A 21519-nucleotide genomic window follows, 5' to 3' on the forward strand; every position below is an offset into this window, starting at 1 on the left:
TGTTTGTCAAGGGGCAACATTTTGGTAAAAGTATGTGAAGGGTAAGGGCCTCCTTCACTTTGCCTCCAGAAAAAACATCAGTTAGGTAAACTACCTACTTTGTTACGAGCTGCTACTCACACAGTAACACAATAATGTCCGAAAAAATATCTAAAAAATCGACTTTTCGTGACATGAAATCATCTGTTTACTATCATCTGTTTACACTGTTTATTATTTATTACTTATTATGTTTATTATCATCTGTTTACTATCATCTGTTTACACTGTTTATTATCATCTGTTTACACTTCCATTCATGAATACTCCGGTATAATAAATGGGACAATTTTCGTTATAATTTTCTTAATATATTTTCCTATTTCATAAGGTATTGTGTATCGTCCTTGACTTCTGTTTTTCATAACATTAAAATCATGGCCAACCAATAAAAGGAGGTTCACTTCATATAACATGAGCTGAGCATTCCAAAATATTCCTTTGAATTTTCTCGGTAAAACAGTAGAGAATTTTTGTCTCAATTTTGTTAATACTTTCTTCTATCTATAAATAGCATAAAGTATTGTTTGCCACCTTGGCTTTCAAATGTTCATAGCATAAGATTGGTGAAATTCACTTCCCGTCCACCTGCGGATTTGGTCGGTAATTAAATGAGCAATTACATACATTACATACATGCAATTCAACGTTCGTCACGTACAGTGATCTAGAGTGCACCGGGAACTTTTTTTCACAATATTGATTTTGCAGAAAAGTTCATTGTTCGGGCCGGATGGGAGAATATTTGGCTCTCCGTCATGAGTGACACAAGGGCCAAACCGCGCACAGCCATACGCCATGCTTTGGCACCAAACATTTTGTCATTTTTCGTCCGGTACTCCCAGTGAATCATTATTTAAGGGACTTAGCAACTAGGACTACAAAATGAAGGAAAATAAAAAATGAAAAAGCAGAAAAATTCATTCGAACCTCGATACGTCATCTTTTCGTACGTTCACGAATAATTAGCGTCGATTTCTAGAGGTTTCAGCCACACCCTCGAGATATGCTTTCCCTTCTGTTGAGGAGGGCTGCTCTGTTTCCCCAATCAGCGACAAGTAATTGAACCCAACGAAGAATTCAACGTTTGTGTGGTACACTGTATTCACCAAGAATTTATCGTATTTTTTCAGTCAAATCAGATTTAAATTATCAACTAAGTTAGGTCCTGTCCTTTTGGTCCTACCACTTAGTAGAATAATAAATAACAAATAAATAATTATAGTTTCTTTGATTTTTGTCTTAAATTCTTGAGTAAGGGAAATCTAAAACTTGAGTAGCAGTTGTCTCTCTTTAGCATATTTCAATTTTAGATACATTGTTCAGGACATTTTAGATCAACTCTTCCTATCGTAATTGCTTTCTCAGCACTGCGCGGGACATCCACCAGAGAAGGATGCGTTCTCCTTCGCCGAACGCAATTGCGAATGTAATAGGTTCCTGTCAGTTACCAAATGACTCTTCAGTAACATTCGCCGGGATCGAAAATCTTAGTCCTTCAGCCCTTTGAAAAATTTAACGTTTGTTCGGACATATTCAAATATCCACTCAATGCTATGGACAACAAGAAATAATTCTAACAAGAACAAACGTGAGACAACCCAAAATGTAGCAACGAAAGTCCAGAACATGAAAGAACAGAAAAGTTGGCACAACTGCGGGAAATCTACAACGAGTGTCATAATTCGTTCGACCACCAGCCCGCTTTCTCCCTATGCAATATGTTGGATAACGCAAGGAACGCGATATCTTCAATTTTTTCTTTTGCAGCGCGTTTAAGTTTCTAAACAGCGTTGAACAGTGCGAAGGGGAGGGGGACGCGATCAAGGCGAACGTGTAACGACATATCGTCAAGGGTTGTAGCAAACAGACATTTTCGATTGATCGTGCACAAATAATTTAAAAAACTTTAAAGAGGCTTGCTCATTTCCTTGTTGCTTATTAGCTCCTATTTCGCGTACTTCTCTTTGTCTGTTCTTTTTCAGTAACTAAACCGGCCTGAATTTTGGACTATTCGTTGTGCTTGACAAGAAGCAGAGAGTTACGAAATTTAACCTCACCTATCTCCTCATGCACTCCTTGTTATCGCTGTTCCTTGTTGGTGAGGTCAGTTGGTTGAACGCTTAATGCCTGGTCTCGAGAGGAACAGTCAATTTTGTTTCTCAAGGGACCAGTCATTGCGTTTTTTGTTATATAGCACAACAAAGACATTAGATCAAACGTCAAAATCACTGACGTTCGTGATAGTTTTCGCAGTGTCAGGTTGCACTGACGTACATGGGCTTTTGGAGGCAAAAGGTTCTATAGTTAGATGTCATGCCGTGACTATGGACTAGCCAATGAGTGCGTGCGCTTTGGTAGAAAAAAATTTCAAAAATCTCACGTATTCATCAGCTGGAAACAATTCAATATTATGACACTAAAGAACGATAATGCGGGGGAGGGTGAACGATCAAGGAAGGTACTACACTAAAGAACGATAATGCGGGGGAGGTGCACGATCAAGGAAGGTACTAGCTTGTAAGAGAAGGATACTAAAAACGGGAATATTGGGCTTTCTAAATATAACCGGTTGAGTACCTGTCTTATTCTAGACATGTTTTACGTAGAGCATCCAAACTAGTAATCGGAAGGTCTTAGGTTCGACTTCTGACAGGAGCGCTCGGATTTCCTTTCCCGTGTATGCCTGTGTCACTTACTTACTCTCATTCATTCACCAGGCTTAAAATGTACCATCACATTTATTCCATAGCGCATATGCCGCACGTTGACATTGAAAACTTAGCGGTATCACTGAATGTTTGTCCCATGAACCTAGTTTAATGCCTTAGCTCCCACAAGTCTCCTGTAGCTCAGTGGCAGGGCATCCGAACTAGTAATCGGAAGGTCTTAGGTTCGACCCTGACAGGAGCACTCGGATTTCCTTTTACAAGTATGCCTGTGTCACTTACTGAATAATACTTTCGATTTCAGCTAATTTGAACGTCTTTTTTTCTCCAGTTGACAACCAAACAACGGTTCGCTTTCTCGCAATTTTTTTCTGATGGTCGGTAAAAGTGACAGTCGATCAGTATTATTAATTATGCATTAAGAACACGAAATAAAAAACCCTTATTCTATAAAAAGAGATCCCAGCATTTGAGAAGATGATCAGCCAAAGCTCGAGTCGCTTTCTATCATTACAGATTATTTCTTTCTATTATTGTATGTAAGTTGTCAGTTATTTTTTCACAGAATACGACAAGAGGCAGCTTCGATTTCAGAGAATGGTAATTGTGGCAGCACGATTTAAAAACTGAACAGAATGAAAATTCAAGTTACGGAAAAACGCGACACCAATCGTTCCAGAAACAGTACTGTAGACCGGCAAACGAGAAAATCGTGTGGTTAGATCTACCACGCTCGCTTTGGCCTTAAAGTTAGACGTGATGTTGTTAGATCTTTGTAGATTATATTTTTATGTCTTGTTTGACTTGGTCGAATTGGTTCCTGTGTTTGCTCGCCAACAAGTCATAACAACGAAAATTTGTGAACCAAAAAATAAAGACGACAGTAACCACATAACTAAGACCGTGGGGGGATCTGATTAAGGCGCTAAAATGTGTTAACAAGCACACATCCATTCGATGTTTGAACATGCAAGCACCATTTGAAGACCAAATTGAAGACCAATTTAAGACCACATTAAGAAAAATCTCATTAGACATTCACGTCTTTATATGCAGTTTTTACATACAAATAGTTGATGTAATTCGTATCACCCTTACCTTTATTTTCGAAGTTTCAAACGAGCATCGTTGGATTAATAGTTTCTGGTACACCTTTGAAACGTGACTTTTTTTTTACTTTAATTTTCTGTATGCTGAGCAAGTTTGCAACACGATGACGCCTATTAATAATCATATAGACCATTCTATTGGCATATGTATATACCAAATGAAATAACCATTTCCTCAGGCAAGGCTCCAAAAATTTCGCAATTCCCTTAATATAAAGAATAGGACAAGGGCAAGGATAAGACGGGAATATATTTTAATTTTCAAAAACGTGACATTTTTACTGTTGAATTAAACGCAAAGCCTGAATAGAATCGCCATCAGCCTGCTCTGTTTCTCCGGTGATGCATGCATGAGATGGAAAAAAACAAACACTAGAAGCGAATGTGACCATAAATCACGTGATACTGGCAGCCACTTCCTCTATTTCCTGTGCTGGATAAATTTTCGCGTTGGAAATTTTAGCCGTTTTTCGCCGTTCACTGAGTGTTGCCTCTGTCACGGAGCCTGCAGCGACAGCCTAACTTGTCGTACACTGAATTTTCGAGAATTTGTAAAAAGAAAAGGTGAAACTTCATCAGTAGCGATCTGCTTTAAACGGAGGAACATACAAAAAACTACAAAAGAAATTGAAATTTTTTTCATCATCATCATCATCATCATCATTTATTTGCTTTACTAAAAAAAAAAAAGAAATCATTCAATTTGCAAGTCAAAGTGGCGAGGAGACCTCAAGAAACCACCAAGCTTATAAGAGAGGCCACCTCGGCTGTCATTAATAAATAGAAAATATGGCCGGCTGCGTAATTGCGGCTTGGTCAATTCATGATTTTACAGATAAAACTGCAACATTTTTTCCTTAAAGGTGGAAAAAACTAGATGAAGAAGAAATTGATATTGGGAGAGAGTTCCAGGAATTCACGATCATTTCTCAAGATTTTTCAAATGCCAAAAATAAATTAAACTTCCTCAGTAACGTGTAGTACAATATTATTTGAAATTTGACGTTTCACCTGTCTCTCATTTTATCTTCAGCACTATTAAGCGGAAGAACTTAGATATCAGGACCGTGTTATTCAAAGAGTGGATAGCTTTATCCAGCAGATAAATCGCAATCCAGCGAATAAAATTTATTGGTTGGGGTACATTTTATCCACTGGATAGTGACTTATCCGCTGGATAACGTTATCCGCTCTGTAACAACCGGGCCAGAATTCTTATGACTTCCGGCAGGATATGTATGATAAAAATGTCATACACTGAAGATCGTTATACAAAACAGCCAGCGCGTGTTAGCAGCGTGGCGTAAATTAAAAAATAATTGTTCGCCATAGGGCTTCTTATTCCTAGCTAGGTGCACGGATCAAGGAGAACTGATAGAAATTCAGTTCGTTTTTCTCTGACAATTCAACCAAGATAGTCAGCGATATTTTTGTTTTAGTTCGGTTAAGTATTTTAGATTTCGAATATCTTACCAAAACGAGTTCAAAATGAATCACGTTCTCAAAACACCCGCCGCCAACGAGCTAAGGAAAACGCACATTAATGCGTTTAACTTTAATTTAAATTTTAAATTTAGCGCCGAGTTTTGACTAGATTTGAAAACAAAAAATATCGCATGGAGTTACAGCGTCCCCAATTAGTGTTGAGGTACCAAATACAACAAGGCTTTCTTAATTACTCAGACACCTTATTCCACGTTATACGCTGAGAGATTAATATTTCGGCAATTTCCAGCTAAAAAACCTCTCACCTATTTTTATTTACCCTGATCTTTTAACTGTTTTATGTGTTTTATAAGTACCATGCATCATGAAAACCGTTCGTAGTAATTATAAATAAATGTGAACTAAAATCAAAACTTTGGAACAAAATGCAACCAACAGCACTTCAGCTTCCGCAATGAGGTACGTCATAATTCACACATTAAAAATTTATGGAGCATTGAAAAGTGCGAAAGATGTTTCAGCTCCCACAGAATTCAAATTGTCTATCAATATGTCTTCAGTTTTTATCTGCCACCGTTCAGAAATCGAGCGTGGTATAAGCTTAGAGGCAAAAAAAACACATAAACATGAAATGTTGAGACAAAAACAGATCTCGCTTACCAATTCAGCAGCAGAACTACGGTGAATATTTCGAAGACCTCTTACATTGCACTGGCTTATTGTTTTAATCCTCCATTGACAGATATAGACCCTAGGTGCTGTGTTATCATATCTCACATAAAGAATCACCGGACCACAGGACCGGGAGTTCGACAAGTTGATGATATCATACAATTATTTCAGTGGCAGAAGCCCCCTCCCCAGGGGTGGTGGGGGGTGGGGGCGGTTCTGCCATATATAAGCCATATGGGTACGTGCCATTGTGAAGAGTATGGTTTTTAAGCAGTTTAGTCTGGAATAGGGTCACAGTGAAAATCGGAGAGTTTTGGTCTAGAATAGGACAGCATTTTCCAGGAAACTGATAGATTGCTTGAAGAATTAGTTTAGACTAGTTTTCCCGGAAAATGACAATTTAAAAACGTTGTTGTGGTTGTTGTTGTACACGTAGAAGATAGCGAGTCTGGGATATAGGACAGGGGTTTTTGGTCTTTAGTCTAGCAAAGGGTTACAAAATGCAACCGCTGAACGTTACCCCGTCCAGGGTAGAAGCATCCTACAGTTGCAGGTTGAAACAAGAGTCGTACCGTAATAATGGGAGCAGCCAGCATCAAATCGTTGAGAAATAACAAGTGTATCAGAGATTTCGACTGATAACGACGTCATGCTGGACGAAGGCAGAAGGCCGATTAAAACGGCAGATCTTAACATAGATATAATAAATTCAGTTTTGTTTTTTAAGGCGGCGTAGGTCCAAGACAAAAAAAGAAATGATAAACGGCGAAAAAAAAAACACAGCCATAATATGCAACCTCCCGCCACTAAATTGTTTGCTATGGTAACTGACATAATTGACGAAATAGGCCCAGACAGTAAGCTTTATATTTTCCAGCGGGCCATCGGGAGTCTCGCGTTCAGGTAAGTTCAGGCTCTTAAAACTTCACTTCTTCGTCCTCTGAAACGTATGTCGTATCGGGTAAACATTTCTTATCTTGCCATAAATATAATGCTTCCTTCTCTAGTGGACGACAAATTCGCTACAGCCAGATGTTTCAATACTGTCTTTGATACATTTAGCCGACAGACAACTGATAGGTGGTAAGGGAAGCTTATACCAAGAGGACAAATAAATTACTTAACCAGTAATAACATATAACAAAATCTAGGTCAACAGTTGAGGAATAGTGGTATTTACTTTGTAAGCGGCTTCCGTTTGTGTACGTTCGGGTTTCCGCGCGCGCGAATCTTATGCGAAATTTGCTTCCCTGCTCGTGATTGCATAAGTTCGCGTGGAAACTCATATATGGCACTTGGATTAGTGTAAAAGTTAACAGTACTGTATCGTATACGGACGGCGAGCTATGGACTGGACTAAGACCAACAGCTTGCAATTACGAATGTGCAAGTTAAGTCGAAATCTCATAAAAAAAACATGGCGTCTTAGGCGGAAGTCAATTCAGCCGGCCAATTTCGGTTTGTTTAAGGTCGTTTTTGGTGAGACTTTAATCGCCGCCAAACTTTAACTTCGCGCATTACCATACCGCCAGCTGCGCTTCATATTAAAGTTTTCAACAATCAAGTAAATCATATATGCAAGAGTAAAATCTTCCTTGCCTTTTACATGAAATTGTTGATCATAGTACATGGCATTGATGTGGGGTTGACCGTTCAAATTAAATCGGATTTCAAAAAAAAACTTAATTTAATCCGTCCAGCGTGTTTACTTCCTTACCTTCATTTAACACTATGTTTAAGTAAGTTTTGCTCGTCTTCCGGAAGAGATATTTCTCTGTTTATTATTCCGGATGTTTAAAAGCTAAACAGTTCCCTCTGGATCATTCCTTACTGAGGCATAATTCCATACACATTTAAACTTATAATTACGGTTTGAAGCGACCAGCAAAAAATTTAACTGTCACGAACGAGGAAAGCTTCCCACGGGCACCAAGGAGAACATTTAAGCAAAATACCTTAAATGTTGTATCCTGCATTCGCAGATTGTTTTGGCTTTAAATGACATATTTGTATTACCTAAAACAGATTGTTCTGTTGAAAACTTCAGCTGAAAATTTGAATTGCAGAACGTTTTAGGGAACGCAATTTTATTCTCTGAATCTAATCACTGTTGTTTGCCTCACGAAAACGCTAGTTGGCCATTTTTTGACATTTTTAAAGACAAAACTTGCCCCTTCAATAACGGAACGAATTATTTTTACAGTGTAACGAGATTTTGAGATGACGTCTTGCCAAAAAAAAAATAGATTTTGTTTATAAGTAAATCTGAATTTCTGAGGTGAATATGGCTTTTCGAACAGTTTTCACCGAAATAACCGTTGAGTGTCGCTGGCTTCTCAAAGACTGAAAGTTTCTTTCCGTTCTGTCAGAAAGAGATATGCTTAAAAAGTAAGAAAGCAACACATTTAATAACAAGTTGAAGGAAATCATTCTATGCGATCGACGGCGTCTAATTTTGTTTTATTTTTCGTTTTCAAACCACGCAATTGCTGTTCTTGCTAAAGCAGCTTTTGTTGTTATTTGTTTGCTTCAAAGCGGGGACTTGTTTTAAATTTTATTCTTTTTAAATATATATAATTTATACATAGTACGTACTAAGTAATCGAAATGCGTGGAACCATACCGAAGATAGAGTAAATTAATAGCTGTCCTGATAATTCTCCACTTGTCTGACTAGTGAAGAATTGCTGATAATATTTAATAATGACGGTGAATAATGATATGTAAAGTCTGAAATTTAAAGGATGATTTTCATTTCATTTCAGCTAATATTTTATATAATTTATTGATTTATAAAATACTATTTTGCAAGGGTAAAAAAAGAAAAAGATAACCGAAAATTAGTCGAAAACGTTCCTTGTCTTTTTCTTTTAACTTTTTAGCCTTGTAAAATAGTATTTTAGATTTTTTGTTTTTGTTTTCGACAATTATCTCCGTCCTTAGGAAACAATTTTGAAATTTAAAGGATACCTGTAAACTTGGGATAAATCCTGCATGAAGGAGACGTCAGATCCTTGTTTTGCTTCGAGCTAGTTACCGCCCGGTTTTTTGAGAGGTCGACAGCAAGCTCAGATTAAGTGAAGTATTTCGGTCTTATTCAGGAAAACGTCAATCCAACTTGATGTCAGACTTGAAGCAATTATTAAATGTTATTTACAAACTTGATTCACGAAAAAAAAAACCACTCCTTAGGAATGACTGTTCTTGTGGCATTGATCTAAGTCATTTAAACTGGTAAACACGGAAATCGCTGAATGCCGGTTTGCGTCTGTCGGAAATAAAGATCACAAGCGCCGTTTGACGTCAGCGTAAAAAAGTACAGCTTTGTTTGCAAAACAATGCTTCCATGAGGATGGTGAAACGTTTCGCTAACTGCTTGCCGAGAATTAGAATCAGATTCGATTTTTTTGCCTTCGTCTTCGAGCCAGCCATACATCGAAAGCGACTTGCAAGACCGAGCTTACAGCGGCTTATCGTCTTTAAGACAGGTACGTACGCCATGAACTTAGCGTTAATAAAAAACCTAATTGTAACATGCTAAAACGTCTTCCGAAAATGTCTGCTTTTTAGAAGAGACGGAGAGTTTTGTCTTAGGTGGAATTTTTTAATTTCTTACTTTGGTGATCTTTTTGAGGGCCTCGAATTGACTTCTGTGACTTGCATATTCTATTTGCTTCTATGTTCGATTCAGTTCATCCTGTTTTCACGAGATGATATTAAGTGATACAAAACAGAGGCATGAAGACAGACAAGACACAAAACATTTCTGAGTCTTTTGATTCCGATTCTAACGAGCTTGCGTTTTCCATTACGTCTGTAGATACGATTTTAAGTTTTTTCATCTTTCATTTCAATTGCTTTTCGTTATAATGTACTTATTGGTCAGTGGGCTTGGAATTTCGAGTCCACCTCTGATTGACGTTCAAGTAATTGCGCCCTTAATATTTTAATCAGTTGTCAAGTTAAACAAAGACAAGAGGAGATGAAAGTGAAACTTGTGTAATTAATTTGAGTTTGCTTTTAATTCTGGTTTCACGATTAGACAAGTTTTTCGTGTTAGCCGGTTTTCTGGCAGACAGCTTGGTCCACTCAAGCAATGAACCGTTTCAAACCTATGATTCAAATATCCAACTATTTTTAGCATAATTTTCTTATTTTCGTGTTAAAATAAAGCAATGACACCCAAATTCAATGTCCCGAATGACGACCAATTTATGGCATGCTATAAGATAATCGAAGTAGTAATAAATTAATAAAGAAGTGCCAGATAGGGGAAAAGCAAATGCACAGAGGAATTGTAAAAAAATAATAATAATAATAAAAAGCTAAAAAGTCTCAGAAACCATTTGGTGTATTTGTCACGCCATCAAACAGAAAACAAAGACGCACAGCGCCGATCAGTCTCCAAATACTTCGCTTTAAAAGCACTCGAAACGTTTTTAGTTAAAAAATAAATGACTTAGTAAGCTCATAGAGTGACAAAAAATTCATCCGCCAGTCTTTGCCCTATCCGATTGAAGTACAAACCTTATCTTTAACGAAATTTTGTTATTTTTTAAGTTAGAGCGAAGTCGAGAATTTGTCAACCTTGTTCTCAGAGAAAAAGATAGAGGACTCTGGGAAAGAGGTTGAGAATTTGAATGGGAAGCGTTTTTTCATGCAAAATTACGTAATCGCTTCTCATCCCAGTTTTCAAGCTTAAGAGGCGTACAAGTCTATTTATTTTAATTTTATTTTAAAAGTGAGAAATATAAGCAAATGGTATATACCGTTGATAGCACGAAGGTTTTTGCGCGGCCATTAATCTAAGAATAAGCGATTTCAGAGGGAATTTGAGGATTACAATTCTGAGACTTAGAAAAGTCAATATTTCCTGGTAGGATTAGCATTATGCTTCTTCATTTAACGGTGATAGCCGGTTACATCAAGAGCTTGCGGAAGAAAAGCAAACGAGATTTCACAATCTTGAAGTTGAGTGATATTTTCTAGCTCTTGGTTCCCACAATAACAGAACAATCATGAATGATTATCAAAACATAAGGTTCTTAAGATCTAGTGGAAACATATACCTTAAAGAGCAACACAGACTTAACAACACACATAATTATAATCATAACAACATGATGGTTTATTTTCTTGTGATTATGATTATGTCGATCATCAGCGACGCTATGATCGTGTTTTTAAGTAGTCCCACTAAAACATAAGCGACGTGCACGGCTCTTACGATTGTGATCATTAAAAAGATTTAGAATCGCTTTTACGGCAAACGGCAGAGGTGAGATTCGCGTTTATGTTGTTTTTAAAAAATGAGTACACAGAGTGGAATTGCTCAAATTAATTCTATAAACCTTTCATGCTGACGCAAAACTATTTAATTTTACAGTGAAACTGAAAATAGCGAGCGGCAGATGTAGGGTAAACATGATCACGTGGTCATTTTTGCCATTTGCCGATCCTATACAAAAATGGCTAACATATTTTATATCCTTTTGTTTGCTTTCAAATTATCCTTACTAACCTCGTTCTTGAGTTAAAAAATCAAAAGAATACTTCAAGTGAACGAGGCTAGATAGATAGATGGAGATAGATAGATACTTTATTATAAACACCATTGCAGCCATAAGCTAAATTACGGGATATTTACAAATTCTAATAATAACAAAGAGAAAATAAGAAAATTATCTACATCTTATAGACATGGCTAAAAATATAATAACAAAGAGGAAATGAGAAAATATCTACATCTTATAGACATGGCTAAAAATAAAACTGTTCTTTAAACGCTCGGTCTTACATAGGGGCAGAGTGAAATCACTTTTGCGTCTCAGTGCATATTTACAACTCTTCCTTTGAGGGAGACTGTGGGTGGGGTTACAGACGCTAGTGAGGCGAATTTGAATGCAGACAAAAGAATATTAAAACGTCAGCCATTTTTGCATAGGGTCTATTATGTCGCTCTGCAAGAAGGAACCAGGCTTCACTGAATTCAATCGTACACAGGATGATGAGCAAAGTTTTGGAGTTGGTAGTAGTAGATTTCTTACAGTGGCCGAGAAGGGACTTCAGACTTTTGAATTGTCATTTTATCTATCTGAGTGTGTACCTTATACACCAGCTTTAATGGATGGCGGCAATGGCAACCGCGAGTTGCACTACATTCAATACGAGATTACTTTTCTTAGGGATATAGTAATTTCGAGATTCTGGCCTTCCCGACTTCAGACTTCAGACTACAGATTTCGGACTTCGGACATGAAAGGAAATTAAAAGTCATTAAAGACTCAACTGATTTTCCTTGGCTTTTTTCAGAATTCTGTTATAGACGATGTTTTTCGTAATTAGCTCTTTATTTTCAAGTCGTTCTTGCTTTTCTTCATCAGTTTATTGAACACACCTCTTTTTATAACTGGCTCTGTTTTTTGCAAGTCTTTCTTGCCTTTTTCTTTCAGGAATTTCTTCAGTTAATTATCTTCTATAATTGGCTGTCTTCTTTGCAAGTTGTCCTTGGCTTTTTTCCGGATTTTCTTTATGTATTTGTTTTTGAAAATCCACTCTCGTTTTAACAACAAACTCAACTTTGTCATATTGACATTTTCTCTTTAGGTACTTTAGTCTCTGTATATTTTGACTGTGTCTGTCAGCAAAAATTGAAACATAATGTTGATCATTAATTATGTAGCCAATAAATATTGTTTTCTGTACTTGTTGTAGAACAAGATTTATAATTATACCTTGTGTTGAGTTAAAATTAGATTCTGTGACATGAATAGTACAATTGAAAGCCTTTGCATCAACTTGTATAATGAGGTGATCAAAACAAGTACCAGGTACTGGCATTTCGTTCAAACGTTTTTCGAGCCTGAAAACTATCATCAAATTATCATTTGACATGCTCTCAATGTTAAGTCCTCTTGGTTCTGGGTTAATTCCAACCATACGAATTTCCAAGTGTAAGTGTGTAACACCAAAAAGCTGATGTGACTGATCAGACTTGAAAAAACAACTACCAGATCCACCCATATCATGAAGGATGAAACCAATGTGCGCAAGGTTTTGTCTTAGTCGGTTCCCATACTGAGTCATCAGTAACAGCTAACTCAGCTCAGAACATGCCTCCACTCAAACACAAACTCGGCTTATGACACAAGAAATCAAGCCCAAAAAAACGTTTCAGTCCGCAGCCGAAATGTTTTCGTTTTGATTTAGAACTTGTTCTTCATGTAAAATGCATATTTGCTATAACATTTATCACCACTGTACCGAAAAGGCCACAATTTATAGTTTTTACATACATCATAATAGCTAAACTTTTCGCAACGCTTTAAATAAAGTCGTGAAATTTACCTGTAGCGTCTACTCTTGAGTGCCTTTAGAATTCTTTTTGTTGGAATTCTTCATGGCTCCCTATCTCTTTTTCCCTTTTGGTTAGCGCTCTTTCCGAAAACAGCACCATCAAAGAACAGTTTAAATCAGAATATATGTATCTGCGAAGACTGAACTGTTTTGCGAGTTACCAAGGCCCTGAAAGGGTTTTGTGTGCCGTTTGGAAAGCTAAAAACTTAATTTTTCTGGTACTTACTAATTAAATTGATGGATTTGCTCAATTCGTATTATTTGTGACCGCAGCAGCTGAGCCAGCGAATTTTGTGAATCAGTTCATTTGAATTTTGACCGCAAAGAATCACTTGGCTTAATGGCCACTAGCACTACCGATTCGTTCGTTTGAATATTTCAGACTGCAACGCGTCAATTGGCTTAATGGCCACCAAGCTCCACGGCTTGAATTCAGTTATTGTTTGACCACAACGGGTCAGATTTGTTTGGTTCAATCACCAGCCAGCACGGCGCGCTTCGTGTAGTTAGAACTGTGACCGCAACGGGTTAGTTCGCTCAAATATGGCCGCCAGCTGTTCAGCTTATTCGCAACAAATAACGAGACTGTACCAGAACCAACAAATGAGAAGACCGTGCAGATTGAGTCACCAGTTGGGCAATATCCCAAGAGCATGACGTACGTCAACACATTCTAAAATAATACACGCCAGCCCACTGAGTCAGACAACCAAAAAATTCCGGAAAGCTTTCCCGTTGGTTACACAGAACTCCCAAGACGTTAGAGGGACCCCAACAGATTAGGTTGCGTTCTCCTACCGTTGAGCGCAACAAAACCTACCAAACGTTTACAGCCCATCGAGCGACCGAGCGAGTGAATTTCTCCCGCAACTGTTACAACTCGTTGACTGCTTTGCATACACGAGTTAAAAAGGGGTGAACATCAAAAGCGACAAACCTTACAACCAGAGAAAAAAACTATATCAAAGGCAATTACACACGCAAAACACAACAAAGAAGAACTCAAATTTCCCTCAACTGAGTACTGCATGGTCAGTATTTAGTCAGTCACTCAGGTTATTTGTATCATTTTGTGATTTGGCGGGGAGTCAGCTTGGCCAGGTGCCTAGAGGTGCGAACTTGTAATCCGGTGGTCTAATAGATGGATTTCTTTCATGGCAGTCCTCTGTTTCAAGTCCTCGGCCAAGCTCTGTAAATAGCCAACTGGCATGCGTCCCTGCCAGTTGGAGTTTATTTTTAATTGAAATTATTCCTTTCAGTTGTTTATAGTGTCCCCAATTAGCACCGGAGTGCTAATAAAGAGACACTTAAATAAGGTTATTATTATTAAACATGAATATTATTCAGCGACGTATAAAAAGTTGGCAAATATTGAGCCCTGACGCCACGAGATAAGAAAACAAAAGCTGGCCTTATATTCTTGTTACCCGAATTAAAAGTCTAAAAGAGATGTGAATGTGTCACTTTTAAATTCATAAACTTGCTTCTACTTTACTAGTGTTATTTTTGCCGCCATTATTTCTCCCTTCCTTGTAAGGTCAGTTACTTTTAAAACATCAGCAGCAGTCAAATCAGCATCCGAGTAATTTATCTGGTTAACAAATACTCAACTGATTTTCCTTTGCTTTTTTCAGAATTCTGTTGTAAACGATGTTTTTCGTAATAACTTCTTTGTTTTTGCTTTTTTCAAACCTTTCTTGCTTTTCTTCATCAGTTTCTTGTGACACGCCTCTTTCACAATTGGCCCTGTTTTATGCAAGTCTTTCTTGCCTTTTTTCATTATTTTCTTTAGCTAATTATGTTTATCAGTTTATTGAACACACCTCTATCCATAATTGGCTCTCTCTTTTGCAAGTCTTTCCCGCCTCTTGCAGGATTTCCTTCGGCTAATTATCTTTTACCATTGGCTCTTCTTTTTGCAAGTCCTTCTTGTCTTTATTCGGGATTTTCTTCAGCTAACAATCTTCATCAGTTTATTGATCACGCCTCTTTCAAGGATTGGCTCTCTTTTTTGCAAGTCTTTCGAATTCCCGCCTTTTTTCAGGATTTTTTTCAGTTAATTATCTCTTACAATTGGCTCTCCTTTGTAAGTCTTTCCGTCGATCTATTTGAATTTTTATTTCTAACTGAAGTTTAGTCACAGTTTTGAGTGTTTGTTCCAATGCTAGTGTTAAGATTCTTGAATTGAACGTCGACCGCCATAAAGCAATTGAAGAAATTAAAAATAAACTTAGCAGGGTATCATTGTTGGTAAATATTGTTGACATTATAATATAAGGCTTAATTGTGAAATCTAAAGAGTAATTGAAAGATGAAGTATTTAAGAAGGACGTTTGTTAATTGCAGAAGAAATCACTTCATTAACACGAGTCACGTGGAAAGGTGTTTCTCTTACAGATTTCTATAAAAAGGTTTAATTAATGGAGGTTTATTTCATTTCTAGTGCAACCGTTGTGAACTGAATTGAACTGAGAACAACGCCAGACGAAAACATGAACGCAACAAACCAAGTTGACGGAGGAATTCATACTGAAGACGCAACTTGGATCCTTACAAACTCCTTCATTATTCTGACAATGCAGTCGGGATTTGGCCTTTTAGAATCGGGAATGGTTTCCTTGAAAAACGAAGCAAACATTATGGTGAAGAACGCTGTGGATGTAATATTCGGTGGATTGTCTTACTGGCTGTTTGGATTCGCCTTCAGTTTTGGTAATCGTGGTAATCCCTTCTGCGGATTGGGTTATTTCCTCACAGATGCAGACGAGAGTGAAATGGGACAAGTGTACTCCCAATATTTTTTTCAGCTTTCATTTGCTACTACCGCAACTACTATCGTTTCTGGCGCAATGGCGGAAAGAATCACCCTCAAAGCCTACATCGTGTACTCATTTCTCAATACTCTGACATACAGTTTCCCGGCGCATTGGATCTGGGGTGAAAATGGCTGGCTTCGTAACCTTGGGGCAGTTGACATAGCTGGTTGCAGTGCGGTGCATCTTGTCGGAGGAGTAAGTGGATTGGTGGCAACCTTGATGCTGAAGCCACGAAGCGGACGGTTCGATGTGAATGTTGCCCCTCCAGCAATGGCCTCCCCGACAAATGTTCTTCTAGGAACCTTCATGCTATGGTGGGGCTGGCTGGGTTTTAACTGCGGAAGCACTTTTGGAATAACCGGCATGAAGTGGAAACTAGCTTCAAGGTAGGTCTGCATTTTTTGCTCCGGAACTTATCTTTCATGTGACCGCTACTCTTGCTTATTGCTCTGTATTCTTTTGTCAACATTTCTTTGTTTCATTTAAGTGAGTGAATACTTAAACGTGAATTGACATATTTCATTAATAACAGTCTTGGTAAAATCCCACTTTTTAATTGGTTGGACTTTCTTGATCGTTAAACCGTCACAAGAGAGCGGTGAAGAACTTATGAACGATGCCCCTAAACACAGAGGTACTTTTGCGAAGTCTATGACTATGCCGGAAAAAGCAGATCTTTATGAAAATTATTGTCTAAAAAGGTTTAAAATGCACAACAATGTATGACATTTTTTTTTTCAAAATTTAAGCTTAATTTAACTCTAAAAACTGCATTGCATTGTGTAATAATCTAAAAGAATAATATTGATCATGACGATAAGGATAAGTCTTTGATTTTTTTTAAAAAAAATCGTTCCATTAGGTCAGCGGTTGTCACAATAAACGGTGCCATTGGAGGTGGAGTTGTGGGAACTGTTTACAGGTATGTCATTGCCTCTTCCTTAATTGTTCGCCCTAATCAGTTAAAAAATTTTCCCAAGACTTTCTGTGCACGCTAAAACGCTTCACATTGAACACACTAGTCCTTGAGGTGGTAATGTGTGGTAATGATGGTGTACTCCCCTCCCATCTATGTGTTCCGAGCTCGAAACGCGAACTCAACAACAACAACAACAACAACAACAACAACAACAACAACAAAAGCGTTTATTTAGACACGATAAATATGATTACTGCAAATTGCTGATGGGGTCGTGTATTTAAGATAAAGCCTATATCCCTAACAATTAAAATATTTTACACAAACAAATATGTATAATTAAAATTAATTCGACGTGAAAAAGTGGGTTGATTGTGACCAGTTTTAATATTGGTTCTGATGTGATAAGCTTTATATTCTTTTTTCTTCTTAGACCGTTGTACTAATTTCCAGCTCTTCCTTTTTGTTTAGAAATTAAAAAAAGGCTTACCTTTTTTCCCTTCAGTTACATCGCTTACAAAAAGCAGTTAAACATTCCAATCTTCGTCACCGGTATTCTATCAGGCCTTGTAGGCATCACAGGTCAGTCAAATAATCCACCTCTACATCTATTATTATTATTATTATTTTTATTATTATTATTATTATTATTATTATTATTATTATTATTATTGTTATTATTATTATTATTATTATTATTATTATTGTTATTATTATTATTATTATTGTTATTATTATTATTATTATTATTATTATTATTATTATTATTAAAGGGGAAGTATCATTGGGTTTTCAATTATATCTTTTGTTGAAAATAATGAAATAAGACCTTCAATCAGCTGCCAAATAATTCTAGAATGACGAGAGAAAAAAAATCAACTCTAGTCGAGAAAGGAACAACTCGTGGTCTGTCAGTAGCGCAATGCGAGAACTTGAAAAAAACATTAGCCTAACAGTTTCAATCCACATCGGCCTACTCTGTCTCCGGTCAGAGGCACTAATCGACAGTTTTATTGCACTGGGGTGATAGTTTATAACAAACTTGACAATTATTGCGTTGTTTCTGCTGACAGACAAACATTTTTGGCTTTTGAAATGACAGCAAATTTGCGTGATACTTCCCCTTTAATATAGACAGAAAAACTGCAGTTGGAGTGTTCGGCAATGCTCTCCCCAGCCGTAAGGAAGGGAAGGTGCTCAACGGAAATTTCGGTGGAGGCTAGGTGGGTGGGGAGTGGTAAGCAGATCATCAGTTTAAGGTGGGGCTCTACCTGAATTTGAGTAAAATTTGAGGAGGCTAGGTTTTAAGAATGGATAGAAGAAAGAAAATGATTTTTGGAACACTAACAGACAGTCGATAACCACGCAAGAGCACCCCAGGTTGCTAGTGGACTAACTTGGTATCCGTCTATTAATTATTAACTACAAACAAAACTTCACTAAATCTTCAACATTTCCTATTTCTTTTAATTTTACCAATCCTTCAAGAAAAATTATTTCCTTCCAAATATACCTGAAAATCACCCAAAATTCATAAAGCACTCCACCCCAAATCATTGATTTGTGTTATGAATGGAGGGTTTTTGTATTGCTTGAAATGCAAACAAGATATTTCCATTTGACCGATTTTAAGCGGCGTGAAAACGGCTTTCAGGTGAACCCCCACCTTAATCCTTACCTTTACGCACCTATCATCAGCCATCCCTGATGGGGGACCCCGGGAATGGGAGGGGACCTTGTAAAGTTCCGCTCTCCAACGTGCTAATGTAACCCTCTTAGAACCCTCTTATTTACCTCTCCTTGTGAGTCATTACAAAAAAAAATATGAACTTAATAGCCAGGCCCTCTATGGTTGGCATAATCTTCATTTAACACATCCCATTGTGGTACCAACAAACCACGTCTAACATATGTCATATTGGATCATTGAATGCATTTGCATGACAATAACCGAACTGACAGAATTCGCCATTGTTACGCTCCTTATGGCATGCGGCACAACTGATGAGCCCAGACAACGTCATGTTTGTTTACCCCTCATTTACAACGACTATAACATCATGGATTATTGTTTTACAAAGGCCCCTATATTTTCCCCGCGGGACAAGGCACGAGAAAACAAACCTCTCTCACCCCCTCCTTGCTATTTAAATTATCAATCAAATCTCTTGCAATGAATTAAAAGGTCTAATTCCCGAGTTCCCTCCCCTCCCCCCAGGGGATAACCGATGATAAGTGCATTACGGGGAACACGAACGGGAAAAATAATCATGATTTATTTTGATTTTGATTTTCTCGCCAATTTCACGTTTGCTGTTTGCCGTCTGCCATTTTGAACGCGAAGGAGTGCTATCACCTACGTCAACAACGCTACTACGGTCTACTATGCTAGTATTTATTTGTGATTTGTGTTTTTTTAATCGTTGTGCATATTAGTGGATGGGCGAATTTTTCCTTTCAATATCGGTTAAGGGCATCACAAAAACAGGTTGGAACACTAATTAAGCTTACACGTAGAGACAGCAAATGAACTTTCTTGTGTCGTCTTTATTCAGCGATCTGTACTCTTGCACGTCCTTGGGAAGGGATCCTCATTGGTGCAATAGGTGCCCTTCTGGCATGTCCCGGATGTGCTATTCTCGACCGGTTCCGAATCGATGACCCAGTTGGTTGCTTCCCAACTCATGGCGTTGCCGGAATGTGGGGCCTGCTGGCCGTTGCCTTCTTTGCGGAGAAAGACATCCTCAAAGACAATTTTTCTGGCGAGTTTGGCATCCTCAAGGGAGGTCCTTGGCGCTTTTTGGGCGTGCAGTTGCTAGCAATCGTAGCAGTTTCAGCCTGGTCCGCAGTCACTACCTTTCTCGAACTACTATTGGTCGATAAGCTGATTGGAATGCGCATGACCCTAGAGCAGGAGTTGCTGGGCGCTGACCAATTTGAGCATGGAATTGAACAACATATTCCAGCGCTGCATGCTCTTAGAAAGGTTAAACGCCAATCCAGCGGTAGCGCAATGGAAAACACTGCTTATCAAGCAGAAGAAGTAGTCGAACGTTCACAAACAGCTCTAGAGATACAGGTTGCTCCGGCTCCAGTGGAGTAACACCTTATTGATCCGATTACATGTGAATTGACGAGATGTGACCGTAACATTAAGGAAAGTTACATACTGGTACATGATCGCCAGGGGGCGTCCAATGGTGGATAAGGAGGGTAGCTTCTAAAGAAACTGTGGTGCTTCGTCGGTGGAGAGTGGAAACGAATGTTTGGTTCAGTCTAGCTATCAACAGAGTCGATAAGGAAATTGGCCACCATAAAAAGATCCGAGTGCTGACGTTTTCTCGAAGGGACAGCGCTCGAAATGTCAGCAATCGAATAAATCACTCACTTTATTTGGGTGTCAATGTCTTTAGCGCAGAGCACTAATTGGGGACACTTTCCAAATCGAATTGGAATTTAGAAGTGTTGGTTTTTGAGGAGAGGGGAAAACCGGAGTACCCGGAGAAAAACCTCTCGGAGCAAAGACAAGAACCAACAACAAACTCAACCCACATATGACGCCGAGTCCGGGAATCGAACTCGGGCCACATTGGTGGGAGGCGAGTGCCCTCACCACTGCGCCATCCCTGCTCCCCATGGGCCATTCGATCCCTGCTCCCCAGAACCTCTTTAGGGTAGCCAAATTACCTTATCCTGAACTCTGTTGTTTAAATCAAACATTTTCGCGCCCAATAATGGCTCGTTTCGGCGGAATATCTGTTCGGAAAGGCCTCAGAAATTCGAATTAAATTGTGAAGAAAAAGTGGCGTTTTCTTTAGCGAAAGGTCACCTGAAACGTTTGCGACACTGTAGAACTAATCCCTTCTATTTTCAGAGGGGCAAAGACAGCAATTTTTAAACTCGCAGACTTTTAGTTTGAATACACACATGAATACATCCCTAAACTGTTCGGCAATTTACATGTAAATTTTCAGCTTAAGAATCCGAACAGATGAAACTGTGTTAGCTTACACAAATTAACTTTTGAAAATTCTAATAAGATTAAATTTAGAAATACAATAAACTATAAAAATGAGCGAAAAAACGGAACGACGTTTCGGTGTCATCCTGGCACCATTTTCAAGTAAAGAATGCAACAGAAAAGATAATTTATACGTAAAGTAAAGGTGTGAAATAGAATAAATTAAATTAAATTAAAACTAAAAGTAACTGTCCGGTGTTTATTCAGGAGGTGTCATAAAGTGGGAGTTTTGTCCGTTAGAAACACCTAAAGAATAATCACCAAGTCGACACAATTGGCGACCTGACAAGTAACTTCACAATCTTAAAGAAATGTCAGGGAAAGCTTGATTGTTTAATATTCGAAATGCTTTGGATCAGAAAGAAGAGACCGAGTCTAAACACCCAGTCAGACTCCATTCGTTTAAAACTATTTGTCTAACGGACAAAACTCCCATTTTATGACACCTTCTGAATGAACACCGGACAGTTAC

General features: G+C 38.1%; 2 protein-coding genes across 6 annotated transcripts in view; one reads left to right on the plus strand and one right to left on the minus strand.

Annotated features, from left to right (window-relative positions):
- The window catches only part of LOC146471634 (putative ammonium transporter 3), a 24269-nt gene extending 15247 nt beyond the window's left edge, over window positions 1-9022 (minus strand). Inside the window, exon 1 of one of the 2 annotated variants that reach the window (XM_085120022.1) lies at window positions 8906-9022. The gene's annotated coding sequence lies outside the window, so the exon portion shown is untranslated. Of the gene's footprint in view, window positions 1-2099; window positions 2251-8905 lie in introns of those variants that run through there. The other variant, XM_085120020.1, reaches the window with a different exon arrangement.
- LOC146471635 (putative ammonium transporter 3) overlaps window positions 1-20927 on the plus strand; it is a 25791-nt gene extending 4864 nt beyond the window's left edge. For 3 of the 4 annotated variants that reach the window (XM_085120025.1, XM_085120024.1, XM_085120026.1), the window contains 4 exons: window positions 15735-16493; window positions 16970-17029; window positions 17532-17608; window positions 19582-20927. In XM_085120025.1, the coding sequence (XP_084976151.1) occupies window positions 15784-16493; window positions 16970-17029; window positions 17532-17608; window positions 19582-20129 (1395 nt within the window). In that variant the 5' untranslated portion in view covers window positions 15735-15783 and the 3' untranslated portion in view covers window positions 20130-20927. Of the gene's footprint in view, window positions 1-9183; window positions 9424-15734; window positions 16494-16969; window positions 17030-17531; window positions 17609-19581 lie in introns of those variants that run through there. The other variant, XM_085120027.1, reaches the window with a different exon arrangement.
- Window positions 20928-21519: the final 592 nt, after the last annotated feature.

This window comes from Pavona decussata, unplaced genomic scaffold (genome assembly GCF_977016875.1).
Source record: "Pavona decussata unplaced genomic scaffold, jaPavDecu1.1 SCAFFOLD_102, whole genome shotgun sequence".
NCBI lineage: Eukaryota > Metazoa > Cnidaria > Anthozoa > Scleractinia > Agariciidae > Pavona > Pavona decussata.